The sequence below is a fragment of the Cotesia typhae genome, unplaced genomic scaffold (genome assembly GCF_013202065.1).
Source record: "Cotesia typhae breed Kobodo isofemale line unplaced genomic scaffold, CoteBio_Ctyphae scaffold_152, whole genome shotgun sequence".
In the NCBI taxonomy this organism is placed as follows: Eukaryota; Metazoa; Arthropoda; class Insecta; order Hymenoptera; family Braconidae; genus Cotesia; species Cotesia typhae.
In genome coordinates, this window is record NW_027423776.1 from 977,027 (window position 1) to 1,002,827 (window position 25,801).

Below are 25,801 nucleotides of genomic sequence, written 5' to 3' on the forward strand. Positions count from 1 at the left end.
TCTGATAGATTCTTCCGGAATTCCAACTGAGGATTAAAAAAATACACTTGGGTACATTTTTACTTCAATCTACCATAGCAGTTATGAATAAATCCGAATAAATTACTCAATATCTAAAATATTCTTGTAAAGCTTTTAAAAACATCCTTTCCAAAATGATAATAATGAAGTGTAATCAATGAAAAACATTTCCTTTTGTTTTTATAGATGGCTGTCAATAGAAGTCTCCTCTGTTTACCGTTAAGTTAATCATAAATTAATATAATTAATAGTTTGAAACACATTTTAATGAAATCATAATCAGATTGACAATAATAATATTGACGAAACAACAATAATATAATATTAATATTAATGTCAATAACGATAATATTCATACTCACGGAGAGAAATGGATTTTTAGAATTGTTATCATTATTTTTTAACAGTTATTAGCTTTAGAATGTGATAGACTAACATCAATTTATGGCAATAATTACCATTACGATAATAGTATTCGGTACCATTCTTAGAAGTGTAGTTTTTTTTTATAATTTACAAAATGGTAACCATTACTGATGGTACTTATTATTATAAATTAATTTTAGTCAATAACATTTCTAGCTTAGTAAATAATAAGAGAAATAATAATCATTATAATTAATAATGATTTAAAAAACGAAATTATTGATAATTAATCGGGAATATTTTGATCGTTAGCATTATTTTTTTTCTTAAGTCCATCTCGAACACCGCACAGCATTCTACAGACGCAATTTTGGAATTCCTCTGCCGTCAATTCCATGCCTGGCGCAGTATGGCTATTCACATAATCTAGAAGAGAAAAACTGGTTATAAAGATGTTAGGTAGTCTTAATAATTACTCGAAAGATCATCTAATGTTCTTTCGGGAAATCATTTAATGATCTTTCGGGAGATCATTCCGTAATCAGACGGGAGATAATCTTACAATTTTTCTGAAGATCATCTAGTAATAATTCGCGAGATTTTGAATGATCAAAAAAAAAATTTACTAATTTTCGTTAAAAAACTCCATTATATTTCTAGATTTCTATACAATGATAAAAAGATTTATCAGAAAAGAATAAATAATTTGTTAAATTTTTTTTTCAAGAGATTTTTTATGGAGAAAACAAATTTTTCTTAGTTATTAACAAGACATCATTACTTAATTGATCATTTATTGATCTCTCATTAATTTTTTTAATATTAAAAATTCCCTATCATATTAAAGTTAATATTTTTTAACATTTAATAAGATTTATTAGTTGTTAACAAATATTTATAAGGCCGATACTGAAAGACAAATTTCTGAACTATCAAGTCTTACTTTATTCTCGCGAATTGATTAGATTGAAAATACATTTTTTTATCGTCATTTTCAAGTTAAGAAAAGTATAATTGAGGATAATTATTTATTTTATTGTAAACTAATTCTCATCTTAAATTAATACTTTTATGATGTAATAAATATTAAATATTAAAAAATAATAAATAAATATTAAAAAATCATTTAAGGTAAAAGACCCAGTTATTGAAACTGGCCTAGTTGATTGACACTTGCGATTTTATTCTAATTAAAGAAATAAAATGTTATCAAAAAATTAATTTTTTAAAAATTTATAATTCAAAAATTATATTTATTTATTTACTAGCTGTTACCCGCCCGCTTCGCTGGGCAATTATAGAATTGTATTTTTCGATCTAAACTTAAAATTTGATTAGAGTATTGTTTTGACTTTCACAAATTCCAAATTTCATCGAATAAGCTGTTATGTCGGACTCAATGTTCGACATTTTTATTTAATACTACCTACTATTTATTAAAATTAAATTGAAAATCATGAAAAATATTCAAGTAATTTATTAGGTTAATAACTAAGTGAACAATATTTTATATAAATGGGTTTAGTTCTGAAAAGAACTTTTTAAATCGGTTTAGTTACTTACTAAACGAATTATTATCAAGCGTAAATTCCGCACACGTCCATCACGTAGGGAGCCTACCGCGCGAGTGAGCCGCGCGGCAAGTTTATTTCGTGATCTTAACCCCCCTCCCGTACCCCTGCCCGAGTGACGCCTACAACGCATAGCTAGCCGGATACAGTTTATTTTTTAATTTTTTTTTAACTCGTGATATCTTTTGAATGGATTGTCAGAATCGAATAATTCAAAAAGTAATATAAAGATATTGAAGCAGTCTTAAATAATACATCATTTATTTTGATAAGGGTTAATACCAAGGTACAAATAAAGAGCTTTTTGTAGCGGTGGTATTTTAATTTCTTTTTTTCAATAAAAAAACGCTTATTGTGACATGACTGTAATAGTTAGAGATATGCTGCCGCTGATTTTTGTAGATAATGGTGTGTTCTAAAAAAATGTAGTATATCATTTTGTTCTATCATCAATAGTTTTCGCAGCGCACGCGATGTAAGGTAGTTTTTTGATATTTTTTTCACACCTTGGATTACGTTATCGTAATTTTAGTAAGGATGCCTATTTTTTTTGAAAATGAAATATAGCCTATGTCACTCAGGAATGATGTAGCTTTCCAACAGTGAAAGAATTTTTCAAATCTGCCAAGTAGTTTCGGAGCCTATTCAATTCATACAAACAAACAAACAAACAAAAAATCAAACCTTTCCTCTTTATAATATTTGTATAGATGTATAGATTAGAGTCGATTTGTTTTATTTAGTTAAAATAAAATTGAAAAAATCAATAACTGGGTCTTTTACCTTATTATAAATAAATAAATATCTTTCAACCATGTTTGTGCACAAACAAATAACCTTTGATAAATGATTTTTAACTGTCAATAATTATTATGAAATATTAAAAAATTTTATTAAATACTAATAAATACTTCTTTCAGTATAACTTCATTGAAGTACATTCAATAATGAAGATTTAAAACAAAAAAATTTCTTTGAATCATTTTTCGACAAAGTTATGGATATTTAAAACTATAACAGGTTTTTTCTGCAAAAATTCGTTTTTTTTTGTTAAGGTAAACTAAATTTGAATTAACTCTGAAAAAAACGTCTCATAAGGCAAAAAAAAACGAAAAAAATTTCTAGTAGAATCGAAGGGGTTTGGCTTAAAAAGTTCTCGATTTGGTGTTAAAAGCGCTTTTTATAAAGCTCACCGTAAACATTTTCATAAGTATCCTCAGGCATCTGTTTTCGTCCTTTTTTTCCAGTGATGGTCATTTTTGCCAGATCATCTTCACTGAAAATCAATTTTAGAATTTTACGTGCCATCTCTCGAGGATTTTTTCGATTACTTTGGGTATATAGATCCAATTTGAATCGATTAATCATTATTTTTGATCCTTTTATCAATTCCACCTGTTAAGATATATAAAATATATAATTTTGTCTGATAAATATCTTCTTAAATGTAATCTTCTAAAAACATTAGTAAAAAATAATCATGCCAGCGTACAAGTCACGTTCAAAGAATTTCGATTTTTTTCTGAAGAAATTCAAAAATATTTACAGAAGCACAGAAAGATGTTAAATTGTAAAAACTAATGCAGTAATATAATTTAATAGCATAGTCAGCTTTATAGAAAATTTTATATCAAAATTATCATACTGAGTAGAGGGGGGGGGATAAAGGGAGTAAAACGGGATAGCACAGCGAATCGGATATACCCTCAAAATTCCGTAAAAAATTTTTATTTCCTGAAAATGTAAAAATAGCAATTTATGTCATAACAGCCTAACGGCACGTTTTCCCGACAGCTGAAGAGAATAGTATATTACACACCGAGAGAAGTAAAATAAGAAATGTCTCAGATCACATGTAATTGTTGGTGATCTGAGGCTTTCTTATTTACTTCCCGAGGAGTGTATGCTATTTTTTTGCTCGACGAAGGCAGAAAGTGGCAATTTCGTTTAGCGCAGCGGGCCGAAATTTGACGCTTTCGGCTCGTCGAGCAAAAAATCTAATTATTTGACATTTTAAGAAAATAGACAAATAAAAAAGAAAAAGAAAGTAGCTATAGCTATAGCTTATAAGCTCTAAAGACGCTCAGCAAGTACAGCAGCTTCTTACTGTTACTTCCGTAATTGAGAAAAATCTCAAAACTTAAAATTTAAAAAGAGAACTAGCTGAATTAGAAAAAAAACACATACTATCTCGCTTAAATTCTCCACAAGTATAGTGATGGCTTCTGTTTACATTTGAAGTTTGTTAATGAAAAATAATTTACACTTGAGGTATCATTTTTAGAGTAATGATTGACGCTTCGATTTCCTTATCAGAAAATCGACACTTTAATCGTCAAAAATTAAAAAGAAAAATCCAATAAATTTATTGATGCTTGAAGTAGGGTGAAAGCACAAATACTCAGCCCATAACTGGTAGTTGCTCTTATATTTTAACATTAGCAAAAAGTATATATAAATATAATTTAACATAAAGTAGCTGGATACGGGTTAGGGGCTTAATATTGGTGTTCTAATTTTATTAAATCAAAATCTAATTAATACCTCTTTCGGACGCTTTTCTGCTTTTGAATTTTTTTCCGTTCGACGTTTTTCTTTCAACCTTTTTGTCTCTAAATACATCATAAATTCTTGGTACAAATTTTTATCTGTAAAATTAACAAAAACGTTTGATGAGTATTTTTTAGAGCCACTTTACTATGTTATAAAAATTTGTAAAAACATTTTTAAATTTTGTAATAAGAATTTACATATCTTGTAAAAAATTTTGACATGACCATATATGGCCTGATATAACCATAATAACCTGATATGTTTTAATCTAGATCATTTTTGTATTAAGTCATGAAGACGAAGATCTAATTTAATTTTGTTACTAAGCAGTCAAGTGGCTCCAAAGATATTTAAAAAGTTAGAACCGAAATGAAAAATTTTGAAGAACTAAAAAATGACATAATAGATGAAGTTTATTGTGACTATTGCTCAAGAGGGTAGTCAGAAATTTTAATTCTCATCTCCAGAGCCTCTCTGTGCCAACAAATAATACCAGCAAATAATACCAACAAATAATACCAGATAAAATTACCAGAATTAGAGGACCCACTCATGTCGCTTGAACCAATTGATGAATCTTGATCTTGATCTTCCAAAACAGACTTGTTCTTTTTAGATTTTTCTAATTTACGGGTGTCCATACTGATTTCCGATTTGTCATCAACAACAGCTGCATGATGTTTTTTAGATTTTTGTTTTTGAGAATCTATTAGAAAACATGAAATAATGAAATAAAAAAATGAAAAAAATTTTTGCGGTTTTTTTAAAACACTCTAATGAACATATGTGATGATATTAAGACATATCAGAAACTTTTTTTACACATATCGTTGCAAGTACAGAATTGTTTGTTTTAATTCTTGTTAAAAAAATTACAAATGCTTTTAATTTTACTTTGATTATCATGATTTAATTTAATTTTAAAATCAGACGGTTAATTAGTTTTAAACATATTTAAAAAGTTTAAATCAAAATAAAAATTTTGAAGAGATAATAAATAGAATAATGAATAAAAATTGACTTAGAATTATTGTTCAAAGATAGTAAGGAATTTTAAAACTCTCCTTCAGAGCCACTGTGTGCTAACGTAGATAATAATAATTACCATGATTAGAAGATCCACTTTTATTGCCTGAATCAACAAATAAATCATCCTGATCATCTGAAACAGACTCTTTTTTTTTTTATTTTTTTTATTCATGGGTCATTCCACTGATTGCTAGTTCACCATCAACAACAGCTGCATGACGTTTTTTAGTTTTTGGACTGAACCTACCATAAGAAATAAAATAAGTTTAACGTGATTATGTTTGAAGGTTGTGAGGAATTTAAAAACTAAAATCTTCAGAGTCAATCATGTCCCAGCATAGTTGATAATAATTACCATCAACCCCGGGAAAAAATGAATTTGCCTAACCATATATATTTATATATAAATTTTTATATAAAATATATGTAATCATATATGGACTAATGTATTATATGTATGTTTTATATAAGTCTATATGATTAGATCTAATTAGATCTGAGTTATCTAGAGCTATATATGATTTTATATAAATCTATATATAATTAGATCTGATCAGATCTAATTTATATAGAATATATATATATATATATATATATATATATATATATATATATATATATATATATATATATATATATATATATATATATATATATATATATATATATATGTAATCAAACGTAAAGCTATGTACATAATTATATCTAATCAAACGTAAATTATAAATTTATCAATGATTATTGATTTTATGTTCTTTAGTAATTTTAAGATAAGTATAAGATCTGAATTTTTTATTAATAATTGCAGATAAAGAGCTAAGTTTTATTTTATTTTATATTTCATTATTATTATTTATAAAACAATACTAAATTAATAATACATTTTGCTTATATATATTGAAGTAATACATTTATAATAGATTATGTATAATATTTCCTAAATTTTACATGATATATTTATTAGTATTTTAATAGAGTATACTTTGTTGAATTAAATCTGATTATATTCCCGAAGAAAATGATTTTGCCTAATCATATATAGTTATATCTAATTAATAATTAGTAATTATATATAACCATATGTAGACTTATATATGATTATACCTACTCATACTTGACTAATATGAATCTGTATGTAATCAGATCTGATTATATACGGGTCCATATATAATTAGATGTGATCAAACTTGGCTAACATAATTACCCTTTTATAGATTATCATGTATTATTAAATTATATATAAGTTAATATATAATTATATATAGGTTCATGAGCAGTATGGTGCAACTTTGGCGCATCCCACTCTTTTGAGGTGGGAGTAACTTGTGTTGTTCGCAGTAGTAGTAGTAGTAGTAGTAGTAGTAGTAGTAGGGATAATAGTAGAGACTTATTAAATAATAATAATAATAATTATACGGTAATATAAACTATTGCAAGGTCGTTGAGCTTGCAAATTCTTTTTACTCAAGGTCACTGACGTGGTTGCTTTTATAAGCGTGATGATGTTACATACATACAGTTATAACCGTTATAGAAATAATGCTGAATTTACAAATTCTTTTTTGCCAAGGTTATCAACGGGCTTGATTACAACTCTTTATACTTATCAAGTTTAATTATGATATAATTTGTAATATTAATAATTCTATTGATAAACGAAAATCTTACTGATCGTATACCTACACTTTATGCCTTATTAGTAGTAGTAGTAGTAGTAGTAGTAGTAGTAGTAGTAGTAGTAGTAGTAATGTAAGTTATCGCAAGGTCGCTGAGCTTGCAAATATTTTGTATATGTATATTCACTAACCGTTTAGCATTAAATAATTAATTATTATATAATTTATAATCTTAAATAATTCCATTGATAAACGAAAATCTTACTTACCGTATACCTGCATATCAGATCTTATTTTAAGGATAATGAAGGGATTTTTTCTTATTAGCTATTATAATAATATTCATAATAAGCATAAATTATCAATACATGTATTATTAGTTATTGATACATAAGTTTTCGCAGAATACAATAGCAATATACAAAACTCTTTAAATTTTATAAAATAAACATTTAACTTTTTATAATTATAATAGCAATAATTTTAGATTTTCAAACTTTTCATAATCATTTAAACATTCTTCACTTTAGCTATAATTTCTTTATCGAATAGCAACATTAATTCATAAGTAACAATATCGATATAGTTTTCAATAAACCATTCGTACGATTTACCTTCTTTAGCCGATAACTCACTAATCACACTATCTTTGACGGTATTATTCTTCAAATTTGATATCACACATTTACGAATGACTTCTTCAGGTAATTCGATGTTGCCAAGAAGTTTTGGTAAGAACTCTTGAACAGGTGTAAAAAGGTGATTGAGACACACATTACAAGGTTCGACGAATTTTTGAAGATAATTCAAGCGGGCGTTCACGAGCTCTTCAAAACCGTAGATAGTTTGGAGTGTGTTCTCTTTCATTGTTACTTTTCGGCCACGCTGAACAGCAGTAGATGTTGATGATGATGGTTGTTGATCGGTTCTTTCAATGATGGAGAATAATTTAGCTTTCCCATACATGGACCCCAGCAGAGAATATTGAAAAGTATATCCATCAAGCGATGTTGTATCGAGCGGTAACTTTTTATACTGTGATTCGATTAAATTCAGATTACGGGCTAGTTTTTTAAGAACAGTCGTAAATTTTAACCACTTCGCTGATGCACATAAAATACCGCAGGCTTTTTCGTCAACAATAGCGATACATGGTTCAAACTTGTAAACATCACTATTCAATTTTAAACCAACAATGATTGACTTTGAGTGTGAATCATTTAATTTATAAGATGTAGTCAATAAGAAATCAAAACGTTCCCATGATGGTATAAAACGGTGTTCTTCAACACCTTCGTCAGCTTGAAAATTCTCGTAGAAAGAGCGTTTAGCCATTGCAAATTAATAGTTGTTGCACCAACAATGTTCTTAAGCGAACTGATGCTGGTTACACACGGTTAACACCCACAACTCAATATGATGGTTAAGCATTTTTTCATATAATATTAACAAATGTAGAGTAGAGCTATGCGTTCACTGTCTAGACTACACGTGTGTTTTAAAAAAAAAAGCCGTCTCAGCATAACGTGACCAGCTACTGCACACAATTTTTCTTATAATTATAAGACAGTTTCAATCAGCTTCTTGTAACTTACTAAAGTATTTTTTGAAGACATAATGAACGCAGATAATTATATTTATCAGCAACCCTTTACGAGGGCTGTGTGTCAGCTAGTGCGATACATACGGGATAAATCACCTCGTTTGTGGTCTATCTACACCGAAACGCGTGTTTCAAGTTGGGTCTTTTTACAGCGTGACAGATTAATAAAACTATTGCGTAGAATTGTGGCTGTAGCTTCTTGCCGTGTGTTGTCAAGAGCTTATAAGAAAGGATTATTAACAAATAACACTTTATTAATGACAATTGCCGTTAATACAATCCTTCAAACATCAAAAGCAGACGCTGAGTGTTTAAAACCCTTCTTAACAGCTTATGGTAAGTATTTTTATTTCTAGACCGTACAGCGTTTAATTTAAATATCTCACACCTCATTTTTAATGGTTTTATAGAAGTCTATTGCCGCGATGAACTCCTAAATTCTGATAATACTTCTGATGACGATGAGGATGATATTGACATTAGCGTGAAAAAGTAAGTTCGGTGTATTTAATCAAGATGTAAACCAATCGAATAATAATAATAATAATCGCAATTGTTTCATAGAACTGTCAAAAAACCTCAACATCTGCAGCTCTAAAAGGTGAGATAATAAGGCTAGACCGCTTTACCGGAGTGAAACGTTCACGGAGCCGTGCATCGTCTACTAGCTCCGATGATACGCATGTATCATATCCTACGGATACTGATGAAAATATGATGACTTTATCGGCTGATCTCGATTCGGAAGAAGAGTATTATCAACACGTAGCATATAATAATCGTCACAACAGCGATGCTGAAGAGATTATTGTAGAAGAAGACGAAGAAGAAGAAGAAGAAGAAGAAGAAAAAGAAGAAGAGAGCACGCCTTTATTTTTTGATGACCCTGACGATTATTATGACGACAATAGTGATGACTCTAGTGATGATAATATACGTTCCTTTGTACAATCACACGCTCTAGGTATTCGCTGCTTAAATTCGCTGCTTAAATTTAATTAAATATTATTACTGCTTGTATGACACCTTATGCGATTTAAATAAAAGTTTAAAATACTAACAACATGAACATCTACCTTATAAATAGTTTAATTGAAAATATACATATATATATAGGTGCCCAATATGGCGGTGTAACAACACGCTCGAGAGCAAAAGCCACACAGAACGCCTTACCATCTACATCGACAGCAGGCTTACCAGACGATCACGAAGCCTCAATTGAAGATCATACTTCAATTGAAGAGCATATTGTTGAACCACCTGGTAAAAGATTCAAAATCGAACGTGAAATAATTAAACATTATAAGCGGTTTCAAGCTAAAGGTAAAGAAACAACTTTAATAATACAAGAACCGCCGGTTAATACAGATCCCCTACAATGGTTTCACGACGCATTGAGCGATATTGTAACATATATTACAGCGGGTTGTAATGCGCATGACTATATAGGTTTTACAATTAATTATGAAAAACTCACACAGGGTGTAATATGGTCGCGTTTTCAATGTGCAAACGCTGTTACAGGCACTGATTTATGGAATTTGCTTACTAGCGTTTCTCAAAGTGCCGGAGGCTTAACAACCAACGATAAAATAATTGTTACATCAGCTGTTGTCGCCGGTGTCGCGGGGTGTGGGAAAGTAATTTTATCTCATGAAAATATATTTAAACGATCCATTATAACAATCAATAACAATGATAACTTATGTTTACCTCGTTCGTTAGTTGTTGCAAAAGCATATATAGAACGTGGTGAGATCCGTTCAGGGTATTTGCAGAAACGATGGAAAAGCATAATTGATGGACGAAGGAGTTTTCAAGAGAAAGAAGCGTTTAAATTATTACAAACTTACCCGGTCGTTATACCGCGAAGGGGTTGCGGTTTAAATCAAATACAAAATTTTCAACACTACTTTGCCCGCGAGGGTACAGCTATCGTTGTTTATGAATTTTTAACTTTTGGTAAAGGTCAACCGCTTTTTGACGGTCGTAATGCTGTTCAAGAAGCGTTCGGAAACGTTTGCAATACAATTAATTTATTATATTACCAAGACACTAATCATTTTCAACCAATAATAAATTTAGCGGGTGCTTTAGGCAGTCGTGCATTTTGCGAAACTTGTAATAAAGGATATGAATCAGCACGTGGTCATAGGTGTTCTAAAAAGTGCCCGCGCTGCAACGTGGCACCTGTGTGTACAAATATGTAAAAAAACATGCCTTAACTGTAAGCGATGGTTTTCAAACGATGATTGTTACTCAAATCACTTAAAAACTGGTTCGGCTAATTTGAGAGGTAAAAATAAAAATTTCACAGTTTGCGAAGCATTAAAATTATGCGGTGTTTGTTATCGTTATATCTTTCATAATGTAGAACATAAATGCAACATAAATTATTGCAAAGTGTGCTGCTGCGAAAGGCCTCTGAATCATTATTGTTTTATGGCCCCCTTGAAAAAAAAAAAAGAATTACCAAAAGTCTTATTTTTATTTTATGATTTCGAAACACAGCAAAATGAACGTGTAAAAGGTAACCGTAGTACAAGAATTCATATACCTAATCTGTGTGTAGTTCAAAAAACTTGTACTTATTGTTGGGATGACAAATATGTTTCTGAAAACTGTGCTGAATGCGGTGTGCGTGAATTTATTTTTAACGACAAACCTGTAGAAAAATTAATCGATCTAGCTTTAAAAATACTAAAAATTTTCGAAAACTATATGTATAGCTCACAATGCTAGAAGTTTTGATGCTCAATTTATTTTGAAATGTATGATAGAAAAGAATAAAACAAGGCTACCGGATTTAATATTAAATGGTACCAAAATAATTGTTATGCGTATAGGTAACACGGTTTTTTTAGACAGTCTAAATTATTTACATATGCCTTTGAGAGATCTCCCAGAAGCTTTCGGTTTCAATAACGAAGTATCGAAAGGATATTTTCCTCATTTATTCAACAAACCCTGTAATAGGGGTTATGTAGGTCCTATCCCTGCTGTCAAATATTTTTCTCCTGATACTATGTTTCAAAAAGAGCTTGAAAAATTTATTGCATGGTATAATGAAAAATCAGAAGAAAATTATGTTTTCAATTTTGATTCCGAAATCAAATTTTATTGTCGAAACGATGTTATTGTGTTAAGAAGAGCTTGTATGCAGTTTCGGGATATGTTTATAAAGTGTGGAAATGTTTGCCCGTTTTCAGAGTGCACTACAATAGCGTCAGCTTGCTCAAAAATTTATCGCCGTAATTTTCTTAAACCCGATACAATAGGTATTTTACCGGCTACAGGTACATACAAATGGTCTCAGAATCAATCATTGAAAGCTATTAAATGGTTAATTTTAAAAGAACGTGAGTACGGTTATAGAATTACACAAGCAGCGCGTGGTAAAGAACAGCGTTTACCTTCCGGTATAGTGGTGGATGGTTACTTTGAAAATTCTAGAACAGGTAAAAAAACCGTATTACAATTTCACGGGTGTTACTGGCACGGGTGTCCTAAATGTTATAAAGTAAACCGTGATAGAAAACTAAATAATAACTACCAAGAAATAGATAATATGGATACTCGATACGAACGTACCATTGCTATATCCGAAAGAATTCGAAACTTGGGTTATAAATTAATAGAGGAGTGGGAATGTGATTTTGATTTATACTTAACCAACAATCCTGAAACACTTATAGCGTTGCAAAATCACCCTTTAATCAATATAGAGCCCTTAAACCCACGAGATGCTTTTTTGGAGGTCGTACGGAAAGCTTTATATCGTTATATGATGCAAAAGAAAATGAAAAAATTAAGTACGTAGATGTTTGCTCGCTGTATCCTTACATTTGTAAAACAGGTAAATTCCCAATAGGCCACCCTAAAATATATATAGGTAAGGAATGTTCTGAAATTATAGGTCCTAACAAGGATTTATCAAAAGTAGAAGGGCTAGTTAAATGCACTATTTTACCACCGCAGAATTTATACCACCCAGTACTCCCTTGTAAGCTCCATAATAGACTTCTTTTCACTTTATGTCGTTCTTGTGCTCAAGAATTAAAGCAAACAAACTGTACCCATAAAATTAAAGATAGGCTTTTAAGAGGCACATGGGTTGTTGATGAGATAAGAAAGGCCATTCAGAAAGGATATAAGTTACTTAAAGTATATGAGATATGGCATTATAAAATAACGCAGTACAATCCAGAAACAGGTATTGGTGGAATATTTGCAGATGATATTAATACATTTTTAAAAATTAAAACTGAAGCTTCTGGATACCCCAGAGACTGTATTACAGATCAACAAAAAACACAATATATTGCTGCTTATAAAAAAGCTGAGGGTATTAAATTAGATAGTGAAAAAGTTGAAGTAAACCCTGGGTTACGTTCTGTAGCGAAGCTCAGCTTAAACTCTCTTTGGGGTAAGTTCGGTCAGCGCGAAAATTTGATGCAGACAGAAATTGTCACGACGCGTGCACGGTTGATGGAAATGTTAACAGGCAGTCAAATCGAAATTTGCGGCTTCTTACCAGTAAATGATAAAACATTGTACATAAATTTTATTCATAGTAAAGACGCTCTCAAACCGTCACGTACAACGAATGTTGTGATAGCAGCTTATACAACGGCTCAAGCTCGACTTAAACTGTATAGTTACTTAGAAAAATTAGGTAAGAGAGCGTTATATTGCGATACTGATTCATGTATTTATATTTCATCAAATGGTCTGTACGAACCTCCGACCGGTAAATTTTTAGGTGAGCTGACCGATGAGCTAGAGAAATATGGTATAGGTAGTTATATCACATCATTTGTAACAGGAGGCCCTAAATTTTATGCTTTTACAATACTTACACCTGACGGGTCTATAAAAGAAGTGTGTAAGGTTAAAGGTATAACTTTAAGTGTTTCAACCAGTCTTAAAATTAATTATAAAACCGTAAGGTCTCTTGTCACAGGTGAAAGAAAAAAACCTATTAAAATAAAATTTGACGCTATACGAAGAACATGTTTTCACGCTGTTGTTACAAAGAAAGAAAAGAAAAAAACGTACCCGCAATTTAAGAAAAGAAAGTTTAAAAATAAATACATGACATTACCGTTTGGTTATAAAATGTAATTATATATTTTTCAGGAAATAAATTTAGATAAATTAATATTGTAAATGGAATTATGTATTTAACGAAATAAATTCAGATAAATTAATATTGTAAATGTAATTATGTATACAATGAAATAAATGTGTTCAACTATCTTTCTAAGTACGCAAATACAGTAAACGCTTAAAACGTCTCACTTTCCGCTGGCTTTTTCCCACTTTTTCCTTTTTTCGCATTGACAACCTATTTAAATGTGTTTTCAATTGTTATTGGTTAAAAAAAAAAAAAAAAATTTAACCACGCCTTCCTTAACCGACACCGCAGCTTTATAAATTTATTCATATACCACAGTTTTTCTTTTACTACCGAGAGTGATAGTTATACACGCTGTGTTTTCAAGTATTCTACACACATTAAAAATTTAAATGGATCTAATTATTGATATCCAGGGCTTCACAGACGGCCGAGGCAAATTTTTACCAAAAGAAGTTGCTTTAAATACTGTAGAGCACGGTATTCAAAGGCACTGGTTGATTAGATCACCATTTCCTTTTAATAAATTACCCCTAAAGGACCGTCATCAAAACACATGGTTAACTTTTAATCATCATGGTTTGAAATGGGCGGATGGTTCCGTTTATCTCTCAAATTTAATTGATAACATCAAATTTTATTCTGAAAAAGCTCATCGTATTTATGTACGCGGGTCTGTAAAAGCGAAATATCTTGAAGAGTTATTACAAAGAGAAATTATTAATTTAGAAGAACCTTCGTCAGAATGCCCTAAGTTTGAGAATTTAGAACCTGAAGTAATTAACTGCGTATTCCATGGAAAGACTTCATTACCGGATAAGCGTTTTTCGTGTGCATTAAATAATGTTTTGTGTTTACAAAAGTGGCTTCTAAAAGAACGTTTGAATACAGAATCTTTTTTCATGTAAGCACGTTTAGATTTGTCAGCAAATTCTCAGCTGTAACATCTCTTAAAGACTGTATTGTTAGCTCGTACGCTCATTATATTCAAGCTAGTGTTAAAAGACACATTATTATCACAGTCAATATGTGCTATCCTAAAATGAAAGAAGTGATTTTGAAAGATGAGTCTGGAATATTACCAATAATCGAAGTGCGTGAAGAGGATTTAATGGCCTTTCGGACTTTTTGGCCTCATGATCCTCTTTTCCAGATTTTATCAAGGAGCTTAGATGAAAAAACAGTTGTGTGGCTGTCTCTGTGCACACGTCTTGTAAGGCGTCCATCAACGTTTCTACAGGTACATTAAAAATTTTATTTGCTAACTTATGATTTCATGTACTTTCTAACTTTTCTTAAACTTTTAAAACATTGTAGTTTTTTGAGAATCTTAGTCAAGACATATTCGAATCAGCCATGAGGTCAGCACCTGAGCTTGTGCAACAAGCTCTTATACCACATCGAAACATGTCGATGAGCAGCAGTGGCAGTGTTAGCAATAGCAGCAGTAGCGGCTGTGGCGGCAGCACTACCGGCAGCAGCAGCCGTGATTAAGATTATATTTATGAATTATATTTATACATGAATTATATTTATCTATTTATATATGTGCAACGCTTTCTACGACATAAATTATAAAAATAATATCATTGAAATTGTATTTGGAGATACCAATCATTGGAAAATATAAATAAAGTTCCTATTATAGCCGATGAAAATTAATCTATATTATTTATCATCAGTATGTGTTTTTACGATTTACACCCCGTAGATCTTAGCAGAGTCTGTCTTTATATAACATAACATTTTATAAATTAGCTCAGTATATATTATGGATCCACGTTGGAAACATCCATGGACATCAATTATATGCGGTCCTACTGGTTGCGGTAAAACAGTATTCGTAAAAGATTCATCAAACATTTATCTCTAATGAGTGATACAAATTTCTCAAAAATAATATTTCATTACGCTGAATGGCAGCCGGGCTACAATGAGTATATTCATGATAAAAACATTGAGTTTCATGAAGGTCTTCCAATAGGTGAAGAATACGGTTGTGATAATAATCCAAAACTAGTAATTATTGACGATTTGATGCGTGAAGCATCAAATAATGCTATAATAGATCTTTTTACAAAAGGTAGTCATCATAGGAATTTGAGTGTTATTTTTTTGACACAAAATATTTTCCATCAAGGTAGAGGTCAAAGAGATATATCATTAAATGCGAATTACATTGTAGTTTTTAAAAACCCACGCGATAGATCACAAATTCAACATCTAGCGCGTCAAGTGAGTCCGGAAAATACACGTTTTCTACAAGAGATTTATTACGAAGCGACATCTTTACCACACGGTTACTTACTACTGGATTTAAAACAATCAACTCCAGAAAACTGCCGTTTCCGATGCTCTATTTTCCCGGACGACCCATACCAGGTGGTCTATGTGTCGAAAAAAAGTATAAATTATAAAACTAAAAGGAATAATGTACCAGTAGTTCTTTGATAATGGGCGAGCTCACACCTATAAAAAAAAAACAGCTACGTGTATTACAAGCATTGTGCTATCTAAATAATACGCAACGCTTAGCTGTTTTACGTAAAGCTGATCCTGCTTTAATACGTTGTATTTGCGAGTGTATATTAAACATATTACGCGGTAACGTACCTTTAACAACGGGTCATAAGAAAAAATTAAAACGTCACATTACGATTTTAAGAAAATTAAAGTAAATACTAAAAAGAAAATAATTATTCAAAAAGGCGGCTTTTTACCTTTATTTTTAGCACCTGTTCTGGGTGCTTTGGTTGCAAATATAATTTCTAAATAAAACATTTAGTAAAATCATGGAACACGCCCGTAAGATGGTGTTAGTACCTGAGGATAAAATTCATGAGAAATTGGCAGTCTCAGAAAAAAATGAAGATATCGCAAAAAATAAATCTTGTCTTACTAGTGGAACAGTGTTAACTAGGCTCGACAATGAAATGTATGAAATTTTAAATTCTACGGGTAAATATAACTCAGACCGTGAAAAATGTCAAGCCTATTTACAAACACTTGAGCGATATCTTAGGATTCTTGAAAATGAAAAAAATCTGTCAACGCTGCTAATATAGATACCAACATAAATGTTTCAGACCTGGCTGTAGACAACAACAACTCTAAATTCTTCGAGAGTAGTGCAGGTTCTTCCGAAAGTGAAATTGATCATCGTTCTTCATATGATGTAGTTATAGATAATTCGGTTATAGACAGTGTACCTCGAAGATTCAGAGGAAATGCAGCGCGGCTATTAAAAAGACTAAGAAGTGCACCTGCCACGTTAATATCTTGGGACGATAGAGGTCTTGTGACAATTAGAGGTAAAAAAGTAGCACGTTCTAATATCACTGATCTTTTAAACGATGTGTTGAGGTCTAGAAAGAGTGTGAAAGCGATAGGTCGTCAACAGTTTGCTCAAGTACTGCAAACGTTAAACATTCCGCGTGAATACATCGGTAATCGAGCTTATTTTAACGAAGAAATGTCAACTTCTACACCTAGAAGACGATCTGTTAATTTTTCCGTGCCTGAAATACTTACAGAACACATCCATCCTTAGACGAATTACAATTAAATCAAAACGGTGAAGGTTCTATAAATAAAAACAGTCAAAGTAAAAAAATACCATGGATAAAGTTGAGATAGATAAAAACTAAAAACATCTATTATGATCCTATAAGACCAGAAAGTTTTTCAGGTGCTAAAAATATTCTAAAATACTCTGCTGAAAACAAATCAGAGCTATCTCAAGATGATGTTAAGGAATGGTTAAATAAACAAGAAACTTTTACAAAGCACCGTATGAACAGGAAACGTTTTATTAGAAGGACTTACAATGTTGAATCAATAGATGATGTCTGGGAAGCTGATTTAGCTGATTTACGAAGTATCTCTACGTATAACAAGGGTTATAAATATATATTGATGGTGATCGATGTATTGAGTAAGTATGCGTGGGCTGAGCCTCTAATAAATAAAACTAGTCTAAGTGTGACTCAAGCATTCCAAAAAATCTTAAGTAGAAGTAACAAAAGAAAACCCCGCTTAGTGCAGACAGATAGCGGAAAGGAGTTTCTTGGAGAGCCTTTTCAAGAGTTTTTAAGAAAAAAAGGAATATTTTTTAGAACAGCACGCAACCATGACGTCAAAGCAGCTATTGTAGAACGTCTAAATAGAACGATAAAGGAGAGAATATGGCGTTATTTTACGTATTCCCGCACAAAAAAGTATTTAGACATATTACAAAAAATTATTTACGCTTACAATCACACAACGCATACTGGTATCAAAATGGCGCCGGTAAATGTTAACAATAATACAGCTCAAATTGCTTTTAATAACCTTAAAAAACGTTATGAAAATGAGAAGCGCTCTGCGCTCTTGAAAAACCGTAAGCTTAAATATGCTGTTGGTGACTTGGTACGTATCAGTAAAGCAAAGGCAGCGTTTACGAAAGGATATGAGAGTGGCTGGAGTAGCGAAGTTTTTAAAGTATCAAGTATTTCTGAATATCGCCAACCACCGGTTTTTATATTAACCGATCTTCAAAACGAACCAATCAACGGTATATTTTATGAAGAGGAATTATCTAAGGTTGAATAAATGTCTTTAGAAAGAGATAATTTTTACATAGTGCTACCTAGCAATAGCAGCATGAAATACTTCCCGGACAACACAACTACTCATTTTATAACGCGTTTGCCCTATCCTTTAGAACTTAACGGATGGTGGGATGTTGCTTTAGTGGAAATCCAGACGCCAATGACAATCTTACATATTCCTAAAGATTTCACGAAAGTTACATTAACCGTTGAATATATAGATACAGAAGATAATAATAAAATAATGGATTCATTCCTTTATTCTAACAACATACCACATGGTCAATATCAAAATATAGGCTCTTTAGTGGATTCTCTCAACAAACTTAAATCTGTTTCAGAGCATATCAATTTTACTTGTAGTGCTGGCGGTTTCATAAAATTTTATACAACATGCAAGTGTGAAAATGCAAGACATACGCTGGCATTAAGTGATCGGCTCTGGCATATATTAGGCTTTGAAGAAAGTTCGTTTTCTAAAGTTATAACAGACGGCCCTGATGACTGTTGCGGATCTAATCCAGCCTCTCTATCTCAAGCTATACCAGGAAAATTATTCGTTTATACAGATATTTGTGAAGGCTACATAACAGGAGATATTCAGGCCCCTCTACTACGTGTTGTGCCTCTTGATCACGATCAATACATTTACGGTTCAACTAAAATTAAAAGTTTTTCGCCTGGCCAATATATACCTCTATTACGTAAAAGTATGGCTACTATCGAAATTGATATAAGAGACGAATATGGTAAACCCGTGCCATTCGAATACGGGGCGTTGACAGTAACGTTACATTTCAAAAGAAGTTTTTAAGATTCTCTACGATGATAGACTTCGAGATGATACAATACGGTGACGGTACCCGTAGTTATTCTGGAATAAGCCATGTTTATGTAGGATCACCTTATCAAAGAGGGCATGGTATAGGTAGTTTTTGGGCGGCTTATTCAGAAGAGTATTACCTTTTTTAAAAAGCGGTCTTAAGACCGTTGGTAAAGAAGCTTTAAGATCAGGTGTAAATATAGCTACAGATGTTTTGGATCACCAAATCCCGGTTGAAGAATCATTTAAAACGCGCGTGCGCGAGTCAGGTAAAAATTTAAAACGTAAAGCCCAGGAAAAAATTGATAGTCTTATGAACGGGTCTGGCTATATACCTACCCAGTTTGCCTTAACCAACGGTATGAGCAACACACAACCAAACTCAAGAAAACGGATTGTTAAAAAAAAAAAAAAAGGCGCATTGTCAAATCTAAAGTGAAAAATAAAAGTAAAGTTAATAAAAAAAAGATCGCTATTGAAAAGAAAAACAATAACAATAAAAATAAAAAACTACGTACAGTGGCTGACATTTTTGATAAAAATTTCTAAAATGTCGTTTTTACATGTACATTCGTGTGAGTGTGCTAAAACTGAGTTAGAATTATTTACTCTACCGCCGACCCAAACAACAATTGAAAGTTCCCAATGGGTTCATTATAAACCAATTTCATCATTGACTGATAACTCGCCGATAGAATTTGTTGTTCAAGGTCAAGGGGATGAATACATTGATTTAGCACATACGATGCTAAGGTTATGCGTGGGTATTACCCGAAGAAGCCCTGTGACAGCTAGCGCTCACCCTCCTAAAGTAGCACCTATAAACAATTTTATGCATTCAATATTCAGTCAAGTTGATGTGTTATTCAATCAAAAACCTGTATCAACACCTAATAATTTATATCCGTACCGGGCATACATAGAAACTTTATTGAACTACGGAGCAGATGCCAAAAATCGCATTTAACTACTGTAGGGTGGTGCTGTGATACCCTGGAAAAATGGATAGTTTAACCGACGAGAATTTAGGCTTGAAAAAACGAAAAGAATTATTAACGTGTGATAAAACAGCAGATTTTATTGGTCATCTACATTGTGACGTTTTCAATCAAGAAAGATTTTTAATTAACGGTGTAGAAATGCGATTACGATTAACATGTGCACGTGATACTTTTTGTCTAATGGATGACACAGTAAACGGTTGTGTATACAATATTAGTGACGCTAGTTTATTAGTGCGTCGTGCAAAAATTTCACCAGGAACACTTTTAGCACACGCCCGTATGTTAGCTAAAACTACTGCTAAATATCCACTGACCAGAGTTGAGGTTAAAGCTGTTTCAATGGCAGCTGGTGTACATGGCGAGACTATGGACAATATCCTTCATGGCCAAATACCTAGACGTTTAATCATCGGTTTTGTTGATAATAAAGCATTTAACGGCGATGCTTCGATGAATCCTTTCAATTTCCAAAATTTTGGGATTAATTATTTATCGCTGTATGTTGACGGTCGGCAAATACCGTCAAAACCACTCCAGCCTGATTTTGGAAACCGTATGAATTACATAGACGCTTATCACACGTTATTCTCAGGCACAGGTATTCATTTTGAACGAAGGGAACTCTATAGACAGATTTGATTACCCTAACGGCTATTGTTTATATGCTTTTGATTTAACGCCCGATTTATCAGCTAATAGTAACACTCATTGGAATTTAATCAAACATGGTACAGTTCGTATAGAGGTCAGATTTGATAAAGCACTGGCTACAACTACAAACTGTATAGTATATGCCGAATATGAAAGTGTTTTAGAAATAGATGCTTCGAGACAAGTAACTATAGATTTCGCCGGGTAAGCAAGTATTTAAAATTTAGTATACGCTTTGCTGTAGTACGGTGGAGACCGATATGTCTTCTGTTGTTATATATATCCAAGGCTTTATAAATAACGACCGTGAATTTTTACCTAAAGAAATAGGTGTAACTTCTCTAATTAACGGTGATACTGCACATTGGATTTTGGCTCCTGAATTCTCGTTTAACCTGCTATCCGAAGAAAGACAGCTCGAAAACAACGCCTTAACCCGAAAACATGGTCTTGAATGGTACGATGGGGAATCAATGGTAAAATACGTGCATACACAGTTACGCTTTTTTTGTCAAAATTCTATGAAAATTTATACAAGAGGGAGGGCACAAAAATCATACTTGGAATCTCTACTCTGCAGACCAGTTATAAATATTGAAGATTTGCAAGACAGCCCCTCAGTATCTACGCTGCATCAGCCACGGTTAACCTGTGCCTTACACAGTGTTTTGGAATCTCGAAGAAATCGGAGTCTTGGTTATAATCAGTGTGCTTTGTCTTGTGCTGACTTACTGAAACAGTGGTTAAGTAAGAAAGCAAATTCTGAAGCTAGTGAAAATAGCTACGAACCTTCACTCGTTTGTCCTTGGGGGTGTGAGGCTTGTAATGAACACGGTGCAGGTCTTAAAAACTATTCAGTATATACCATACCACGCGATTGGAGTGTATCCTGCAGACAGGATCCCGAGAGTCTGGACTAAGCCTACAGCCTTCGTAATAAACACAGATGGATGCCATAAGCCAGGACAGCACTGGGTCGCCATATACGTCGATAGAGATGGCTGTGGATGGTACTTCGATAGCTATGGACTCCCACCGTATATCCCGCAGTATCTTAAACGCCTCAAAAACAACTGTAAATGGTTCAAATAAAACCACATTCAGTTGCAAAAAGAAAATTCTCAAGTGTGCAGTCAATACTGTATCATGTTTTTGCATTATATGTCTACTTATCCTTCACTTGATAGATTTATATCTATCTTTGACGGAAGACTTGACAGAAATGATGAGATCGTCGGAGAATATTACAATACGTTTATGAAAATAAAGCCAAAAAAATATAACAATAATTTTGTAAGTGACATAATAGCTAATATTCAATCATGTTCTTAATTTTGTATTCACAATAATCGCTAATAATCAATTATGTACTCCTATTCTTTTTATGTGAAATTAAATATCAAAAATGCAAATTTTAGTTGTATCTTTATTTATTTTGATATAATTGCCTCTCCTTTAAAATCTTTTATCTAATTATTAGTTTATATAATAAATAAGTATGATATAATAGTAATATACATATTATGAAAAGGTAAGTATACCTTTAAATATAAAAACTTGATAAGTATAAAGAGTTGTAATCAAGCCCGTTGATAACCTTGGCAAAAAAGAATTTGTAAATTCAGCATTATTTCTATAACGGTTATAACTGTATGTATGTAACATCATCACGCTTATAAAAGCAACCACGTCAGTGACCTTGAGTAAAAAGAATTTGCAAGCTCAACGACCTTGCAATAGTTTATATTACCGTATAATTATTATTATTATTATTTAATAAGTCTCTACTATTATCCCTACTACTACTACTACTACTACTACTACTACTACTACTGCGAACAACACAAGTTACCCCCACCTCAAAAGAGTGGGATGCGCCAAAGTTGCACCATACTGCTTTCATGCATAGTCAGACCTAAGCAAACATTTTTTTAGATATCACTTAAAGTGCAAAATGATGTTTTACAATACGCTTAAATAGTTATAAAATGAAAAATTTATTGCACTTCCTATAGGATGTCTTGGTTTGCCCTGCTACTGTTTAATAATAAAATGATTATTGGAATAAATATGTTGTTATAATTAGGTTCAGTGAAATAAGCGAATCAAGAGGCCCTTATTAAAAAAATAGATTCAAAACTATTCAACCCATGCAAAATGTATATCTATATATTTGTCAAGTTGAATCGTTTTTAATCGCTTTGAGTCATTTCGAATCGTTTCAAATCATTTTTTCTAATCAAAGGTATCAAAATTTAATATAAAATTAATTTTTATATTATATTTTTGATAAATTGATTTGATACGTTATGTACTTCATAGAATCATCAATACTTAAAAGACGACAGCATAGCAGCCGGGAATTTCGAGACGCACTGGGATCATCAAAGTTAAGCAGCATTGCGCGTGATTAGTAATTGGATGGGTGACCGCGTCGGAGTTATAGCTGCAAAATCATATGTGATGATTTTTTTTTTTGGTTACAGGATTAGGTACGCCGAAATCAAATATTATATCCCTAAAAATAACCACATATTTAATTAGGGGTAATGATATATAATTTAATGTTGTTACATGTAGTTATATATGAGTACATAAAATTATATATAACTTATATATGATTATATATAACTCATATATGATTATATATAACTTGTATATGATTATATATAATTAGACCTGGCCAATTTTCAGGTCTAATTATATATAAGTTATATTATATATAACCATATATAATTAGGCAAAATCATTTTTTCCCGGGAACAGATGATCTATTTTTGTCTTTCGGATCAATCAATGAATCATCCGAATCTTCAGATAAAAATTTTTCTTTCATAGATTGTTTTGAATCACGAGTTTTTTCGTTAAGTTCCAATTTGTCATCAATAGCAGCTGCATGTCGTTTTTTAGATATCAGTTTTTGGGGTAAACCTATCATTGAAAATTAATTAATTTTTTGAAAAACATTTTTTAATTGCTCATTTAAGAAGAAAAAAATTAAAATTAAAAAATTTTGTCAGTATCTGTAAAGGTTTGCATGTTCGTGTAAAAAATTCTTGTTTTATTTGTAGTAATTTATCTTATTTTCAAAATGATCAACGTATTATTGCTAACCTTTGTTTTCTGGTAAATTATTATCGAAAAAATTCTGAGTTTCACCCAAACTGACATTTTGGTCCGCGTATTCTTGAACTTTATTTTCTATAACAATTTTATGTTAAATTTTTAAGTTACAATAAAAAAAGAAATTCGCGTCCCAAAATTTGAAAAACGATAAATTAATTTGCTCATACCGTCATTCGCAATTGTATTAGTCATAACGTCATCAAAAATAGAAATTTTGTCAACAATTGCTGCATCAATTGGAGATTTAACCACATCCTTTTTGCCTTTCTTTTTGATTCTTTTTCCAGGCTTGTCATTCTCTGATTTTAAATCATCTCCTTTGCTTATCAAGTTTCCACCTTCATCAACAGTGCAGTTTTCCAAAAATTTTTCGTCATCTTAATACATAAACATGAATTTTTCAGTTGATATCTTATCATTATTTATTTAAAAAATTTTATGTATGTCAAGAATTATAAAATAAAAAACTGCAATACTCACCATCTTGTAATATAATTTTAAGAGTGAAATTTTTCCTGTCTCTCTTCGCAACTAAACCACTTTTTTTTGAATTTTTAATGTTTGCGGTTTTGATAACAGAACTTGATTTTAATGTATCCCAGTAAACAAGGGAAAAAGTTTTTTCAGACATTTTTATAATGTAATATATTTTTTAATGTCCAATATGTCAAATAACTGAAGTATGTCAATAACAATAAATAAATGAAAATCTGCTAAAAAAAATAATCAATATTTTGCTTAAAATAATAACAGTTGAAAGACAAGCTATCTAAACAAAAAAAAAACTAAAACGAAAAAATTACAACTACAGAATGAAAGATTTTTCCGATTTATCTCGAACAACTAAGTACCGGATATTGAAAAAATATTATGAGGCAACGGCTTTGGAAAATGTTTATTCCTCAGAAGGTAAATAATTGGTGAATACCTCGCGATCGTTAGAACCACAAATCATTCTTATAGATATAAATAATAAAAATTTATGGAATTTTAATAATTTTCACTGTAAACTTTTCGAATATCAGAAGTGAACACCTTCTGCTTTAATCGGAGCAAAACGATGACGTTCGTTTCCTATTTATTGGTCCCACTTACTTCATTATTTTTGATTCTGCATTTTTCAACCATTCGAAATACTATGGTTCTTCGTCCCTGAGCTCTAAGTACTTTTTGGAATGTCGTGAGGCGATGTTTATGTGCTACATGTTAATTGACTCGGAATAATCCATGACGTGTTTTGCTCTGTAATATTTATGTGTTATAGATTCAAGCATTTTGAGAGGTCCAAGGAGCTTCATCTCTAGACTTAAGGCAGCTCTACGCATTTTGCGTTGTAATAATTGTTTTTCAGGCTCAATTGCTCGGATCCATCTTTTATCTCCGGACATCACGCAGCTTTGAGCGTTTCATAGCGCAATGTTAAAGTATTATAGGTTTCATTGGCTCAAAAATATTTTGGGGTTTAGTTCCAAAGTATCACAAGGCTATCTATTCTCAGTCAATGTAAACATAAAAAGTTCACCACCCCTGTAGAATCATGGGAACCACTCCTAACAAGAGTTTGTAGAAAATAAAAATTTTTTTATCGAAGGTAAATTGAATCATCACGCTGACTTCTTGTAGGCTTTTTTGTTCTGAGCTTGTCAAGTCATAAAAAATTCATACGCTCTCTGAATCTGCAGACCTACCTATAAAACCACATTTTC

The 25,801-nt window shown here is 31.6% G+C and overlaps 3 protein-coding genes across 3 annotated transcripts; 2 read left to right on the top strand and 1 right to left on the bottom strand.

Moving 5' to 3' along the window:
- Window positions 1–222: 222 nt before the first annotated feature.
- On the bottom strand, window positions 223–24,713 carry LOC141536232 (uncharacterized). Its single transcript, XM_074256604.1, has 8 exons — window positions 24,576–24,713; window positions 24,263–24,472; window positions 24,084–24,170; window positions 5,617–5,783; window positions 5,044–5,217; window positions 4,503–4,606; window positions 3,152–3,353; window positions 223–813 (listed from the first exon to the last, which is right to left on the bottom strand). Exons 5-8 carry the CDS (start codon window positions 5,150–5,152, stop codon window positions 674–676), a joined length of 555 nt encoding a protein of 184 aa, XP_074112705.1. The 5' UTR covers window positions 5,153–5,217; window positions 5,617–5,783; window positions 24,084–24,170; window positions 24,263–24,472; window positions 24,576–24,713; the 3' UTR covers window positions 223–673.
- On the top strand, window positions 14,218–15,425 carry LOC141536398 (uncharacterized). Its single transcript, XM_074256879.1, has 2 exons — window positions 14,218–15,139; window positions 15,217–15,425. The coding sequence occupies exons 1-2, from the start codon at window positions 14,927–14,929 to the stop codon at window positions 15,391–15,393; spliced, it is 390 nt and encodes a 129-aa protein (XP_074112980.1). The 5' UTR covers window positions 14,218–14,926; the 3' UTR covers window positions 15,394–15,425.
- On the top strand, window positions 19,865–20,281 carry LOC141535898 (uncharacterized). Its single transcript, XM_074256063.1, has one exon. It carries the CDS (start codon window positions 19,865–19,867, stop codon window positions 20,279–20,281), a length of 417 nt encoding a protein of 138 aa, XP_074112164.1.
- Window positions 24,714–25,801: the final 1,088 nt, after the last annotated feature.